At 34.6% G+C, this 16,816-nt stretch overlaps 1 protein-coding gene across 1 annotated transcript in view; it reads left to right on the forward strand.

Annotated features, from left to right (window-relative positions):
- Nucleotides 1-15,425, forward strand: part of LOC118270339 (5-hydroxytryptamine receptor 1) — a 173,111-nt gene extending 157,686 nt beyond the window's left edge. Inside the window, exons 4-5 of the mRNA XM_050698012.1 lie at nt 8,354-9,749; nt 10,072-15,425. Coding sequence (XP_050553969.1) covers nt 8,790-9,749; nt 10,072-10,806 — 1,695 coding nt within the window. The 5' untranslated portion in view covers nt 8,354-8,789 and the 3' untranslated portion in view covers nt 10,807-15,425. The remainder of the gene's footprint in view (nt 1-8,353; nt 9,750-10,071) is intronic.
- Nucleotides 15,426-16,816: the final 1,391 nt, after the last annotated feature.

Consider the following 16,816-nt stretch of genomic DNA (forward strand, 5'->3'; position numbering starts at 1 on the left):
TAAGTATTTATGTATAATGGTATGTATTTTAATTCCCAAAGTATATAATGGAGCATACACGGTGTTCCAAATGTAAAACCACGGCTTTAATGGGAGGTAGTGTTGTGTTTGAAGATTACAATAGTGTAACACTCCCAGAGTGTTAGCGCTGAGGCAGATAATTTTAAGGCTACTTATATAATATACAGTTGTGTCTCTACGACCACTGGACCAACAACGCAGTTGAATACAAAAATAATACTGGAACAGTCGAAACAACAGCCTCAGGCTTGATAGGCTTTTCGAACCAGATTGAGAAATTCTTTGGAACTATAAAGGTTGTTTAACATTACAATAGAAACATATATTATCTTTAAGTTAAACTTCAATCAATTTAAACAAGCAAAAGCGCAACATTTCATAGAATCAATTTACTCAGAAACTATGTACAAAGTCAATAGTAAACCTTTCTCATTGTGTACACAACGAACATTCTAGACAAATGGAATTTAATAATAAATCAATCGATTCAGACCTTTGGAGCTAGGCTATAGTGTACCCACATACTAACACATGAGAGAAACACCAATACATCTTTCGAAACTCCCTTAAGACCGAATATCGCACGTTGAAACGATAAAATAGTGATAGATGGCATTCATTGGCGAGAAATTGTATGACGGGTGTAGTCCGGACCCACTATAAAAACCAGCTTACCATGAACTCGCTTTGTATGATTCTTTCGCACATATGATGTTCAGTTTATATTGGATGGGTAGCTTGGTGTGTAGACGTGTGGTACTTGCCGGAAAATAGTTCTCTTTTAATGGTGAAAATGGAATTTTTACGTCTATTCTATTGTCCGTCCGTTCGTCCATTCGATCACGAGGTTTCACAAAGTCTCGAAAGAAATTGAAGCAAACCTTTTTCAGCAAAGGCCTTAGGAACAATTAAGGTGCGAATACAATATATATTATTAGTTACATACATAGGTCATGTAATATATTATTAGTTATTATTTTTATCTAATTACTTAGCTTGGTCTGCTTGGCTCCTATTGGTTGTAGTGTGATACTTTACAGTCAATATATGGCCTTCCTCAGTAAGTAGACTATCCGACACAAAAATAATTATTCAATTCGTTCTAGTAGTTCCGGAGATGCGTTCAAACAAAACAAACAAACGCTTGGATAAAAAAGGTATAAGATAAAATACTTACTAAGGAAACATATTATAAAAACAATTTTTCGTCGATTTAAATTCTAGTTCTATACATTCATTTAAAATCTATTGAATCGTTCTATACATTTAAAATCTATTAAATCGCGAAAAAGTTGTCTCTCATCTAAATAGATATGTTTACGCATTTTCTTAGGTCAATGCTCCCAAAAGATCAAATAATTTTGAATGCGAATGAGAGACAGTGAAGTGAATACTTCGTTAATTAACTTGATTCATTTGTTATCAACTTCTGAACTGTTTTCTAAAGGCATTTCCATTTGTTGATGAAGTAATATTTCGTGTTCAAGTTAAAAACGATGGAAATTCAAATGAAGAGTTAATGCTTAACTTAAATCATATTATTATTATTTATAAACTCCAAAATTACGTTGTTTGTTTGTCATCAAAAAACACACAAACACCCTCTGAAGTTAAACAGCATTTAACTTTAGAAGCCTTTATTTAAATAATGGGGGAAAATCATCCAAAGGCTTCTCCCGCCCTAGGCAAGACGAGAGGGAGTGTCAGACTCTTACTGACTAAAAACCACCCCGTTCCTACTCCTGCTTACCGAGCGGGCGCCCTGGTAAACTCGCTAGGTAGTCCGCAGCTTCAGAACTTCAGAGGGCTTAGTACAATAGTTTTACGTTTAACGTGATTGAAACGATACAACATCGAGCATTCGAGCCGGCCAATCAGAGCGCCGAACGCGCTTTTAGTATTTTCATACACGTAAAGCAGACTCTTACTTAGGGTACAAAATCACGTAATCGATTTTAATGCATTTTGATACACGTAGATTATTGAATAACAAATGCAATTTAGCACCAAAACAAAGTCAAAGCGACTTTGTTTTATACCTCCCTATTTCCCTTTGTATGCTTAAATCTTTAAAATTAGGCAACGGATTTTGATGTAGTTTCTTTTAATATAATGATTCAAGAGAACGGTTTATATGTATAATACATGCATAATATATCACTATTGCACCCATACGACTCGGAGCAGGTCGCTAGTTAATTATATTGTTAAGAGGTAGTCTTAGGAGGAGGAAAAGATAGGAGACAGAAGAATAAAAAACAATAACAATAAAGTACACAATAATAACAGTGTCATATTACACACCTAATTTCTTCACATCCGAAAAAAAAAACTAAATTACTTCAGAAAAGAAAATAGAAGCACTTTTCACATTAATTCCATTTTCCACCAGAGTACTTGTATCTCTTTACTTCATCTCGGGTCTAATGACGTCACGCGAAAAAGTGGCCGGACACATACACATATCAACTGACAGCTGAGTCCTTTACTTGTCAAAAAACTTGATATTTAGTCCTTTTTCGTGTGTAAAAGCGTGGAAACATCTAAGGTACACAGGAAAATGTTTTTTGTCCCGTTTTATTCAAACAAACGTACCTCTGTGACAATAAGATAAAAATAATGAAGGTTTTATATCTCAATTTTATGACGTAATTAATGTGTATCCGACATGTTACGTTCGTTAGGTTGGCAATGTGCTCAGTGGAAGGCTTTTGAATTTGAATTTTCGTTTTTATAAACCTTGTTACCTTTTATCAAATCATTCTAGACGCAAAGTTGATAAAATTAACACACATATATATTTTTTGTCGGCAAACGAGCGGACGGATCATCTGATGGTAAGCGATCAGTTTTCGAAACGAGAGCGAGACGAGGCTACTATGTGCTCTGATTGGTCGGTTTATTTGAGCCGGCCAATCAAAGCGCCGAACGCGCTCTCGTTTCGATTACTTTAAACGTAAAGCAAACTTATACTAAGGGAGCAGACCCCTAACGCCAGAGATTACTTTCCTGCAACCTTTTTAAAGTCATCAGTTAAAAATACTATAATTATTTCATACTTCTAGTGACATAGAACAAGTATATAACCAGTACGTATAGGTACTAAGCACGATTCCAATCTTGGGTGCTACTAACTGAAAATTGTTTGTGTGACCTATTTTAGTTTCAGCACACTGCTCAATCCATTTCTATTAAAAAAATAACGAATATTTTTGTCAGTATTGGTGAAAAATATGTAAAACTAGAGCATGCTTTGGAGAATAGAAGACGCATTAGACGTATTACAATATGTTATCATTTGAGTGGATCAATTTAAAAATTAAACTAAATATTTTCCTCGGCCGTCAATCTGATCGTATGTAAAAAATTAAAAGAGTTATGATTACCATTACAAAACAAATGACAAACAGCTTGTTCAGCTCATACTAATGGCCTACTATGACCCGTAAGGCATCCAAACAATTAACTTGAATTACTGGTATCATAAGTTGAGAGCAATAAGGTTCACATTCCTTTAACGGTTACAGTGACGTAATTATAACCCTGTACGCCATTTTAATTATTATTTTTACGACAGACAATGACTCTTAGGCTGCCTGTCCACCGGAGCGGAGCGAGGCAGCGGAGCGGAGAAACGGAGAAATATTAACCAATAGGACTGCACAAAATCTCCGCTCCTCTTTAGTGGACAAATTTTGTGTACTCCTATTGGTTAATATTTCTCCGTTTCTCCGCTCCGCTGCCTCGCTCCGCTCCGGTGGACAGGCAGCCTTAGAGTGCTATAAAATTGTATGTCCTCCATTTTTGGTGGTGATTTTTTTATGTATTTAAGTATTTTAAGAGGATGATGTAGGTACTATAAAAAACTAAAGGAAGTAACGGGACGTGGCTGAGTTTGATCTCCACATCTGTCCAGTGTGGGGATTTTGGCAAAATCGTTTATACAAACAAACAAACTTCCCCAAGTTGGCTCAAGCAAAACTTCTACTTTTATGCAAACTTCCACTCCTCATTTTAGGAAATTGGGGGAAAGAGATAAAAGTGTATTTCGAAAGAGACAAAAATAGCCAATGCCGGTGTCCACATCACATCAATTTGTCGCTCCATTTTGCCGTGAAATACGGACAAATAAACAGACACACCCTTTTACATTTTAATTTAACATCGCGCTCATCTAAACCACAAAATTTACCAGAATATTACTCGCGTAATTTCACAAATCAAAACCTATAAAGCCAACACAATACCGTTTACTATATTTCGACTATCCATTTATGGTATCGCCAATTGTTGTTCCGTATATGGGTGTGTTGCGTATACCATTTGTGTGGAATTGGGGATAAAGCCTATTGTAGGAACCGTTTCAATGATTATTTATTTATTATTTTATCTGCACATATACAGGACAACACATCCTACTTAAATTATAAATGTGAAAGTTTGTATGACTATTTGTTACTCCTTCACTTCAAAACAGATGAAGGGATCGAAATGAAATTTAGAACAGGGGTATATTATAGTCTGGAATAATACATAGGTTTTTATTCAGTAAGAGTCTGACACTCCCTCTCACCTCGCCTAAGGTGGGAGAAGTAAATGGATGATTTCCCCCTCTTAAAAAAAGATGCTATCAAACAAACCCTATCTATAGGTATCATCAAAAAAGCAGTAAGTAAGGTATCCAATATTATATGGCAAAATGATTTATTGCCAAATTTTTTGTCTGATAATAAATAAAAGCAATTGTATTTTTTAAACAATAAACGTTTGAAAAAGGTTAATTGATTTCCTGGGTAAGCACTTAGCCCGTGGTGAAATTGGCCCAAAGTTTTTCTTTGTAATGGTTTTATTAAATCAACTAAGAATAAAAAAATACTTTTTTCCCCGTAATTTACTTTGGGGACGTCGTTATAATTGTGAAAAATTTTTCAAATACAAAGAGAAATATTGGTTTAGTCGAGAGTTCTGTTCAGATATTTAAGAATATTTTCATTTGTTTTTTTTTAATGGAATCTATATATTAATACGTGATGCAAAAACTTTATACCGCTTTTTACGAAAATTGCGCGGACGTAGGAGCATAAAATTTGGTACACTTATAGTTTATATGTTGGAGAAGTGCAGAATGCTAATATTTTTCAAAAATAATGCTTATAAAGTACATTAAATCAATAAATAAAACATTACACACACTACCATGCATAGTATCGTATTTAACAAAACGTCAAAATTGACAGACATTGCGATGATATTCTCACGTCTCATATGAAAAGAGGTTTCCCATTGAAGGAGGTTTGGTCATTCATGATGCGCCGGAATATATTAATTTGAATTTTACAAAACTAATAGCAATTCGTTAAATAAAAATGATCCTTGAACGTATGTTAAGTGGTATTGTAAATTAAATCGTATATGGTCGAATTTCGATCACTAGGCGACCACTAGTTCTTGTTAATATAGAACGTTTGTATCTAAAATTTTTTTTTTTTTTTTATTTATTTATTATACAGTTTTATTACAGTTTTAAGTTGTTACAGTTTAGCTCGCCAAACTTCTCAGTTTGATGGCGAGAATCAAATAAAATTAATAATAATATGATGGAGTACCCCTTTTTTGAGGGGAGAAAATCAACCAATGACTTCTCTCGCCATGGGCGAGGCGAGAGGGAGCGTCAGACTCTTGCTGATTAAAAACCACCCCGTTCCTACTCCTGCTTTTCGAGCCGGAGCCCCGGTAAACCCGCTAGGTAGTCCGCAGCTCCGGAATGGAGCACACCTACAGTCTATATTATCACTAATATACAGGGACTTGGACGTCGACTTCAGGGTGATACACTGGTGATAATTCTGTTTCATTCGCGTTCCGAAAAAATATTCTAGTAATGTAAATCTATGAGAAGTGCCTTGCACTGGTTCAAACCACGCTTATAATACTTTGTCTGACTCCAGAATCTTACCTAAGACCGTAAGGACTTTGTTAGAAAGCTCCAAACACCAATAAATAATTACACGTCATCGTTTCGAGTTGGATGTCGAGTATGACGGGCGATTGGTACCTTCAATTTAAAACCGATGGATATAACCGACCATCAATATCCTCTCGAATTAATTAAAATTGAAGCATAACGAGCAATATCCAATTTTTGAACGATAATTAAAGTGCTATTGTAAACTTTATGTATATAGGTACCAAGGACGATATTGTAATTACATATATTTTAATTGTGATTAGATTTTTATGTCGAAAGATACCTAAAGACGGTTTTCATGAACATAATAAGCGATAGACAGTTAAAAAATCATGACTTAATTATGCGACTTGACGCAAAAAAAATATACCTAACGTAATTACTCACAATTTGGAACGACTGTTTTTTTTACATTTAAAAATAAGTATAGAATTATATCCCACCCTTTTTTTAAACCCATTTAAGTCTACAAAAGATTTAAAAGCAATTTGATCTAACGTAAAGGTTGAGTGTTAATTGTTAAACACAACCTGAAAATGAACAAGAAGAAATGAAACTCCAGTGTAGTTATAAAGCGGCATAAAATGATCATATTCATAATTCAATAAAGCAAAATGTGGGTTATAATTTCCCTTGTAAAATAGCTTTGCCCGATCTTCATTGTTCCACACACGTACAACGTCACACGGGTAAGTTTAATGACAGAGAACTAAGGTTAGCAATGTCGTTGTTCCAAAATTAATATGGAATAAAAAAATCGAAACACATAATATTATTGTTTTAACAATACACGTTTAACTGCATACTTGCGTACTTTTAAAAAATACATAAATAAATTATGGTTTATTGTCTATTATTTTGTACGCCCTGGAGTTAGATGACCGATGAACTAACCATAGCCTGATTTCATTGGTCTTCTTTTTTGGTCTTGGTCTTCTTTCATTGATCTTCAGATTTCACACTACTTCTAGGGATTCCATACTGCGAAGATCCGGAGCTGCGAAGTACCTAGCGGGTTTACCGGGGCTTCGGCTTGAAAAGCAGGAGTAGGAACGGGGTGGTTTTTAGTCAGTGAGAGTCTGACACTCCCTCTCGCCTTGCCCAAAGAGAGAAAAGTCATTGGATGCCATTACCCTATAAAAAGAGTATTTACGCTTACAAAGTAACAACCACTAGGTCAAATAAAATGTACCATGATTTAAAATTTTATAAAGTCATCGTCGGCGACTTTGTATAACCCTATCTGTGCTACCGTATTTTCTAAGTTAAGTCTCTGTTGACTTTTATAATCATGGTCTCAATATAGCCGTGACGAGGCGCTTCGGTTAATGACTTTTGGTTTAAATGTGCTGTTTCACGTCGGAACGACAATTAAGCCTGAAATAACGCCATTGTATTGCTATCTATCATATGTAGGCAGGATATTTTATTTACTTTCAAAGTTTTGCCAGCGATTTTGGCGAAATCAGTTACTGTACTGTATATTGTCATCTACTGTTAGTTTTAAGGCATTTGATTTACAATATGATATTAGGGACACTGTATGTATGTTAATAATAGGTAGGCACACATAAATATTGTTATGGAAATATATAGTGTTTGGATGTTATTCTAGTATTGACATCTCTCATCAAAATCAATATTATCATCTCTCATATTAACGCTCCGTCGAGCTAGGAACTAGTGATCTGAAATAGGTACCTAATAACATTTTGTCTCAAAATATACCACAAAAATAGTCTCCCTACATGATACACATGAGGGAATCTAATAACATACTGAGTGGGAACGAATAAATATGTCAATCTTATGACGGATATTATGGGTCATATTTGTTTACTATATTGCCACTTTCATCTTGTCTTCGAGTCCCGGATCTTCGTAATAAATATTTAAATAAGGTACTGAGAAATGTCATTCTGATTTCGGGTTGGTCATTAAGGCAAGTACAGACAAAATGCCGTGGCGACCCGAAAGTTTAAGACGCTTACTTCATACATGGAGGATGCGGGTTCAAAACCTATCAACGGCAAGTACCAATGTGACTTTTTCCGAGTTGTATGTACTATTATTTGGACACCACACAAGAATTAGAAGGAAAACATTGAGAGGAGACCTGGGTTTATAATTTCTAAGTATAAGTTTGGAATTGCCAACCCGCATTGAGCAAGCGCGGTGATTAATGCCCAAAGTTTCTGTGACTCTTCTCATACGGAAAAGGCTCTTGATGTGATTGCGAGGAAATAAAACGCTATACATATTCGTCCTACTGTTCATTTAAAAAAACCGTGGATAAAAATAGGTTAGACACCATAATTCCCTTGTGTACTAGAAAGACTTCAAAACTGTTTCTTTTCTTTTCAGATCGGAAATTTTCTCCACCAATCAACGGCACTAATGGAGCAATCCGCAAACGGGATATTGGAATAGCAGCCGCTCGCGCCATCTTCCTCGCGCAATAAAACAACATACCCCTGCTAACTCCATCACAGACCACATTCAAACAAAAACAAACCCTACCACAACGCCATAACGACCACAATCCTCCAATATCACGTAGTCAAATGGCTCTGCTCCGAATTGAAAACACAATCCAAGCAATATGTCAATTAAAGTGTATTCTTAATTGTAATCAAGCGCGCCATTTTAAGACCAAAAAGCTTCGCGACGAGGTCATATTCCAGACTTGATTCGTAAAGTAAATTTAGATATCGTAACTAAACAAAGGGAGAAACAAAACCAATGTATGGTTACGTCAGGATAACGAACAAATTAATCGTCACCCAAACCAGGGATTCGTATGGCGACTCAAAGTCATAACTCCTACCGTTCACTGCCTAGCTTTGTTGCTTTACCTTCGTGTCTTCTCGTACTGGCATCCATTCTTTTGCAACCAGCACTAGCCTCGGTTGAACTAGAATCAATTCTAAGTCCAGAGTTCAACGTAAGTAACCCAAACGCAACGGTGAACTGGACGTTCCTAGACGACAATTCCACATCCTTGAAGCACGGCCACATCAAGCATTCGAAATATTCCATACCTACTACTATTCTCTTGGTTACAATATTTTTGATAGTTATAGTTGGAACTATTATAGGAAATGTGCTAGTTTGTGTTGCAGTACGCTTAGTTAGAAAATTAAGAAGGCCTAGTAATTACTTGATAGTATCGCTGGCAGTGAGCGACTTGTGTGTGGCCTGTATTGTGATGCCAGTAGCCACCGTCTATGATATTATGGGAACGTGGCCTTTTGGACCGGTCATCTGCGACTTTTGGGTATCAAGTGACGTACTGTCCTGCACCGCTAGCATCCTCAACTTGTGCATGATCTCTGTAGATCGCTACTATGCCATTACGAAGCCTCTGGAGTACGGTGTGAAGAGAACACCTCGAAGGATGCTATTTTGTGTTTTCATCGTATGGATAAGCGCAGCATTCATTTCCCTCCCGCCGGTCCTTATCCTAGGTAATGAGAAGACTGACACCTCCTGTTCTGTATCTCAGAATCAGGCGTACCAAATCTATGCAACTTTTGGTTCATTCTACATACCATTGACTGTAATGATCGTGGTCTATTATAAAATATTTAGAGCTGCTAGGAAGATTGTAAAAGACGAGAAACGTGCTCAATCACACTTGGAGACGCACTGTTACTTGGAAATAAATGTGAAGAATGGTGGAGCCGCGGAAGCTAAGCTGCTGGGCAACCAGCCGGCGCAGCCTCCCCCGAGGGGATCGACGACGAGTACGAATACAACGGTGAGCCAACTCTTATACATTGTTTAGTGTTTCACTTACTCGTTTCGCTCTCAAGAGAAAATAAATATTGCAATAATATATCTAGAAGTTAACAAAGTAATCACTGCTTATTAATTCAGTTGAATATAAATTTTAAAATGAATTTAGAACTCAAATACATAAATTGTAAAATAATTTCAAGTACGATAATCAAACCAAAAATTTGCATTATAGATATAAGTGTTGTAATTTTTATGAATAAGATTAAATAGTTTCTTTACTAATAACTTTGATGCCATTTACATACTTTTTGCGACTAAAATATAAAACATTTTTGTTACAGTGTAGCGTAGACAAAACAGAAAGCACAATCGGGAGATGCTTCAGCGGCCAAAGAAAGTCGAACGAGTCGCAGTGCCCAATGTTGCAACAACCAAAGACTCCAACAAAGCCTATTCACACCATAAACCGGTCACCAACACAGCTGGTGCCTGGGAAACTAGCGGTGAAGGAGAGACAAAGACAACCTTCGGAGAGCAGTCAGAAAAACACGACGAACAGGATCCGTTCGTCGCTCTCGAACTTTGCTCATAAAAGCCATATCGCCAAAGACTTGCTACATCCGCAGAACGCTGTTCATCAGAAAAAACTGCGGTTTCAATTAGCCAAAGAACGCAAAGCGTCCACAACCCTCGGCATCATCATGTCTGCATTCGTGATCTGCTGGCTACCGTTTTTCGTGTTAGCTTTAATTAGACCATTTGTGAAAGAAGATGCGATTCCCGATGCGGTGAGTGCACTCTTCCTCTGGCTGGGCTACCTAAACAGTTTGCTCAACCCAGTCATATACGCGACTCTGAACCGAGATTTCAGAAAGCCGTTCCAAGAAATCCTCTTCTTCCGATGTGGCAATCTGAACCACATGATGCGTGAGGAGTTCTACCACAGTCAGTACGGGGACCCTGACCAACATTACTGTGTGAACAACACCACCAAAATGCACAATTACGAGGAGGGGGTAGAAATAGTTTCTGCCGTCGATAGGGAGGAGACGAGAGCTTCAGAGAGTTTTCTATGATTGTCAATGCCAGAGGTCGCTACCGGAGACCTAGATACTGTGATCTAATTAAGACTTTTTTATAATAGTACCGCGGTCTAACAGTGTTGATTTAATCGATTTCATTCGTTTTAATAACTTGTGTATTATAAAAGGCTGTTTCTACCCAACTAGTCGTTATTTACGTAAATGTAATCGAGGTTTCGTTTCGTGTAAAATACGTAGTAATAAACCATTTTATATGTGCAAGCAGAAAGTGTGACATGAGTATTAGATGATAAAATAGTTGCTATTGTAAATATTTGTAATATTATTTGACAGTGACGTTACGTTACGTCATTCTTGTTATATGTCAAGTGTAAATGAATTGTACCAAAATATCTGTGCCCGTTGTACCAAACTCATTTTCTCTTTGCAAATATAAATGGACCTCAAGTAACTTGTACGATTTTATTATTAAGTAGATAATTACGGTAAGTCACATGGTATATTACGTCACTTTTAATGTAATAATAATAGGATGTGAATGTACTATTATTGTTATTATTTAATAATTTTGGAATGACCAAAGAGGTATAATATTAACTTGAAACGTGAGGTTTTACAAGTATAAGATGTTGTGAATTTGATAAAGGATAAAAACAAAAATGTATATTATTGTTAAATAAATAAATAAATTATGTTTATGACATTAAATTAGTCAGAAGTATTAATCCATGTGATAGTAGATATAGAACTTACTTCTTGGTTAGTTTTCATAACATTGATTAATATATATTTATTTATTATTTATCACATTATTTCCTTATCCAATATATATTATATGATTATAAATTATGTAAATATTAAGAAAAATAGTATTTTACCGGACAACATGTGGTTAAATTATTACAAAAATAGGCACTGCCATATAAATTAGTAATAAAACAGTATAATAAATTGTAATATGCGTAGAACTATTATAAAATGTGCGTAAAAGTAATGAATTTTATTTTATTTTCAAACTACTGGTCCTTTCCTATGTTATAATCAACTCTTACCTTTGAGCATTAAAGTTTAAAATACCTTGTAACTTCAACTGAAACTGTGGTTAATTTTATTGATTGAATTGAATAATACTTGTATTTAGTATTGTGTTTTATTATTCTAGTATGTATTTATTTTATTGTTAATTTTATTTTGAACATAGATTAACTTAGAACAAAGTCAGTGTTGTAAATATTGTTAATAAAACTAATGACATTACAAGTAAATATATTATGTAATAATTATAATAATGGTAAATAAGTGCATAATATATATAATAGATAAGGGAATATAATTATAATATCGCAGTAACCGTGTGGGGAAACTACGCTTGGAAAAAAATAATTTGACCGTTCAATTTAATGTTTTTAATTAATAAAATATACATACTTAAAAATTTCTTTTGTGTAGTTTCTTTCAAATGTGAATAATAATCGTGGTTATTTATTAGGTGTATTTAATAAATTATAAATATATGATTGACCACAGAAATTACTCAATACTTTTAGATGTTATAAAGATCCTTTTGTAAATCTTGTAGCTACTACGATAGATGCCGTATTCTGCCATCTTTTCTTCTAAATTTGTTATTTTGAAGTTATATTTCGTTAAATTATTAACGTTGAAGTATATTAAAATTTCAGTAATATATGAAGGTAATGTACGTATTATTTAAAATATATATTTACATGCAAATTGTGTATTTTAATATCTTTCAACGTCAAAAACCTGGAGTTAAGTCATTCGTGGAATTTAAATATAATTTGAACAAATTCATAGTAACTTTGAATACTTGTTTGTCAGTCCCACTGTCATATAGAATTGTCATATTCTATTCTGTATTTGATAAAAGTGTTTTTAATGAAAATTTTGCTAACAGAATACCAAAGAGAATATTTGCTTTGTTAAAGTGATGCGACAAAATTTTCGGAACTGACACAATCGTAAAGATAAAATATTAATTATTTTACGATCCACATAGGTAGATTTATTATTAAATTAACCGTAACTTAATGCAGGCTTACACGGATCGAGCCGTCATCGACCAGTGCACTAAAAATGAATAATTTATATACAAGCCGATCATGTTTCTTCAAGAGGCATAGTATATAAAGGATGGTACCTAATGCAAACGAAAATTTGAAGCAAAAAATAAATAAAATTTCAAAGTTCCGAATGCTAGCCTAATGTTATTAAAAACGATTTACGAAAGATGAAAAACGTATGTATACTGGAATTGGGTAGTTTTCTTAGTCAGAAATAAATTGTTTCTACTTTGTATATATATAATAATATATATCTTACATATAAAAATGAATTTCTGTTCGTTAGTCTAGTTTAGTCGCTAAAACACAAAAACGGCTGGACCGATTTAGCTAATTTTGGTCTTGAATTGTTTGTGGAAATTCAGGGAAGGTTAAAAAGGTAAGAAAATAATGTTTGAGGATATACAAAGTTTGCCGGGTCAGTTAGTAAAAAATAGAACTCAAAATTTCTATTAGGTACCTATTCTGTCTTCTTTGACACCTATTCCTTATTATAAATTATTTGCTATCACTACCCAAGTTACCCAACTACAAAAATCATTAATTAAGAACCTCTTAAATTGTTCAGTGAACAAGATTTCTATCAGCGAGTTCATTACTAAATCTCTTTTATGAAAATTCTCGTTTTTTCGGCACTCAATTTGTTAGGAAGCTATGTTCAAAATGTGTCTAATTTCAGTTAGGTCAACAGGTCTGGTACCTAGGTAATAAAAGGAATCCCGCGGGCGGGAAAATTCAATTCTTTAATTATATTATAACTTTCGTGAGACATACTAAATTAATTATTATGTTATCGGCTTACTCACGTAACGGTTTGACGAGGAACTCGACTAGTTTCAAGCGTAGCAGCGCGACATTGTCAGTAGCAGCGCGACAATCGCCGCGTCGTGTGTCGCGGAATGCTTTTCATGAGTATGAGCCTCTAGCATGGCTTGAAACTAGTCGAGTTCCTCGTCAAAACGTTACGTGAGTAAGCCGATAATAATTAACTCAATTCTTCTGCTTGGTGTTCACAATCGTTATATTTTTTTAAATCAAATCTTAACGTTAATTGAACAGGTAAGTTCCCATTGTTTGATTTTTCTTAGACTAAGTATTTTTTCTGTGAAATAAACATTCAGACTAAATAGATATTACACATTATTTTTCATCCAAAACTGCAGCTGTAGTACCAAAACATTGTTTGTTCAAATGACAGTCGTATTCATATAAAAAAATAAACATTAATGACTTAACATCTGGCTTTTCATAACTATAATTAACTAAGACAAGGATGATGACGGGGTATGAAAATGGAAAATCTAATTAGTCCATCAAGTAGGTAATGAAAAACTATTAGACACGTATTTTATTATTTCTCTATTTCTCTAATACCTAGATAAAACGAATCACAGTTTAGGAGTCGGAGTAAATACATCATTTTTAAGTATAAAATGTACTTAGAAGTGACGTCACGCGATATTTCAAATCGATACATCTCCGAAAGTATTTGTTTCCGTAAGAAAATAAAAAATTCGTGTCTAACATTTTCATGGACATTATGTATAGAAAAATTAGTCATCTACCCTATTCCAAAGTTTATACTTACCTCCATATTTTGTACATAATTATTTAATTTAGATAGAGCTCTTAAAGTACAAAGCATATACGTTTGTTTATTCAAGATTTTTATCATTTGTTTTCTTTGTTTATTTCTGAACTGTATCTATTCTGTCGGTAATCTAATGTAAGGTAGCTTTTACAACTTCGAATGTTTTAGTGTGTACATAAAATGTGTTCATTCGATGCTGTACTTCTATATTTTTAGTTTATGAACACATTTGTGAATATTCATATGTTTTATGTATGAAAGACGTTTGATAAAATTAGTTATTATACAAAATTAATTTTGGTTAGTAAGTGATTCATTTGATATGTGAAATTAAATATTCATATAAAAGTTAATATATTTATTTCCAAAATGGTGTGTTACAGGGGCCTATACTGGGTCCAATAAAAATGATGACGGGGTATAAAAACCTATTTAGTCCGTCAGTTTAGATAATGAAAAAATATTAGACATGTATTTTTTTATTTGTCATATAAGATAACAATGCTTAGATAAAACGAAGCAGAGTTTAGGAGTGGGGGCAAATACGTCATTTCTACGTATAAATGTGCATAGAAGTGACGTCACGTGACATTTTAAATCGACATATCTTCGAAAGTATTTGCAAGTATCCGTAAGAAAATTAAAAATACGTGTACAATATTTTAAAATAGTCTACAAGACGGACATTAAAACAAAAATTAGTCATCTACCCTATTATGGTTCTCGCAAAATATTTGTAACTTTTTAAAAAAATCTGTTTATTTTATACGAATCATTATGTACATACATAAAATTTGTTTGTATTCACAATTGTGTTCATCTTTAGTATTGACGTCGTGTAACATAATGTGACGTTAAATATTATAAATATATAAACTTTCATAGTAGTGAAACGAATGGAATTCTTATCTTTTGGCATTGTTGTATTTTTCTTATAGTAGGGGTCCTAAAAGCGACGAAATAAAAATTAGATTCGATGTATTTTGGTTTTATTTATCACTTTGATACAAAATACAAATTACCTTATGAGATATTTAATGAAGATAATCTTCTAAGGTCACAACAAAAACAGCATTAGGTACAGATAAAATTTGTAAAGGTAAAGCCAGCTAGCAATCATTAATCATTTTCATTTACCAAAAAGGTAAATATTGTTACCGTTGTGCCTTGCTCAATTAAAATTGGTCAGACGATTAGCTAAACTGTCAACTTAAAATAAGACAACAAATGTTTTTGTAATTATTATTATGATCGAAAACAATTGTTTGGCAATGACTTTTTGACCTTAGTAGAGTGCTTAATATTCATAGGATTGAGTTTATTGACCTTAGTCAGTTACTTGGTAACTATTACAGAAACCTGTTAGTTTATTTAGTGGGTACCTCACCTTACCTACACTTTTTATGGTATAGATCGGCAAACAAACTGACGGATGACGGATTACCTGACGGTAAGCAATTGGCACTACTCCCAACACCAGATTAGTTACAAGTGCGTTGTCGATAGCTTTTGGGGATTACAGTTTTGAGATGGGGGAGGGGAGAAATGGAGTCTCTGGTAACCTCACAACACTTCAATTGTTTCACGCATGAAGCAAATACGAAGAGGATACGCTAAAATGTGATTGTCCACTGTGACAAAACAAATTGACCCCTTAATGCCATTATAGGTAAAAAGGTATAGATAGGTTAAAAGCGCTCAAAAACTGGCAAATTAAAATGTGAACAAAGTGGTAACGTGTTTGTACTTAGTTTGTAATACGTCCCGCGCTTCCCGTAAAGTGTCACGCATTATGTTTACGGAAAGTCCAGATTTTTTATGGTATAAGCCAGTAAACGAGCAAACGGATCACCTGATGGTAAGCAATCACCGCCGCCCATGGATACCCGAAACACCAGAGGCGTTGCAAGTATTTTGTCAGCGTTTTGGGGGTTAGGAATTTAAGGTTATTGGGGAATCGGGGATTGAGAAGGGGGGTAATTGGGCCTCCAGCGACCTCACTCACGTAACGAACCACAACGCAAGCGTTGTTTCACGTCGGTTTTCTGTGAGGCCGTGGTATCACTCCGGTCGAGCCGGCCCATTCGTGCCGAAGCACGACTATCCACACTTGCACTAACGGATTATTCCCATTATTGAAGGGAAGTTGTTACGAAATTATTTTACTCATACTTTTTAAAATGACTATCCTCCTCCTCTTAGCTTCGATTTCCTCGTTGCTGAGGGTCGTGATCGTGTCGTCGTTCTGCATCATCTTCTCACGTATGAACTTTCTGCATCCAATTCTACCTTTGGCGGTGTGGAGGGGCATTGTGGACAATGGAATCCAGTGCAGTTTTGATCTGGGGCCTTAGTCTGCTACTACAAT

The sequence above is a fragment of the Spodoptera frugiperda genome, chromosome 13 (genome assembly GCF_023101765.2).
Source record: "Spodoptera frugiperda isolate SF20-4 chromosome 13, AGI-APGP_CSIRO_Sfru_2.0, whole genome shotgun sequence".
Lineage (NCBI taxonomy): Eukaryota > Metazoa > Arthropoda > Insecta > Lepidoptera > Noctuidae > Spodoptera > Spodoptera frugiperda.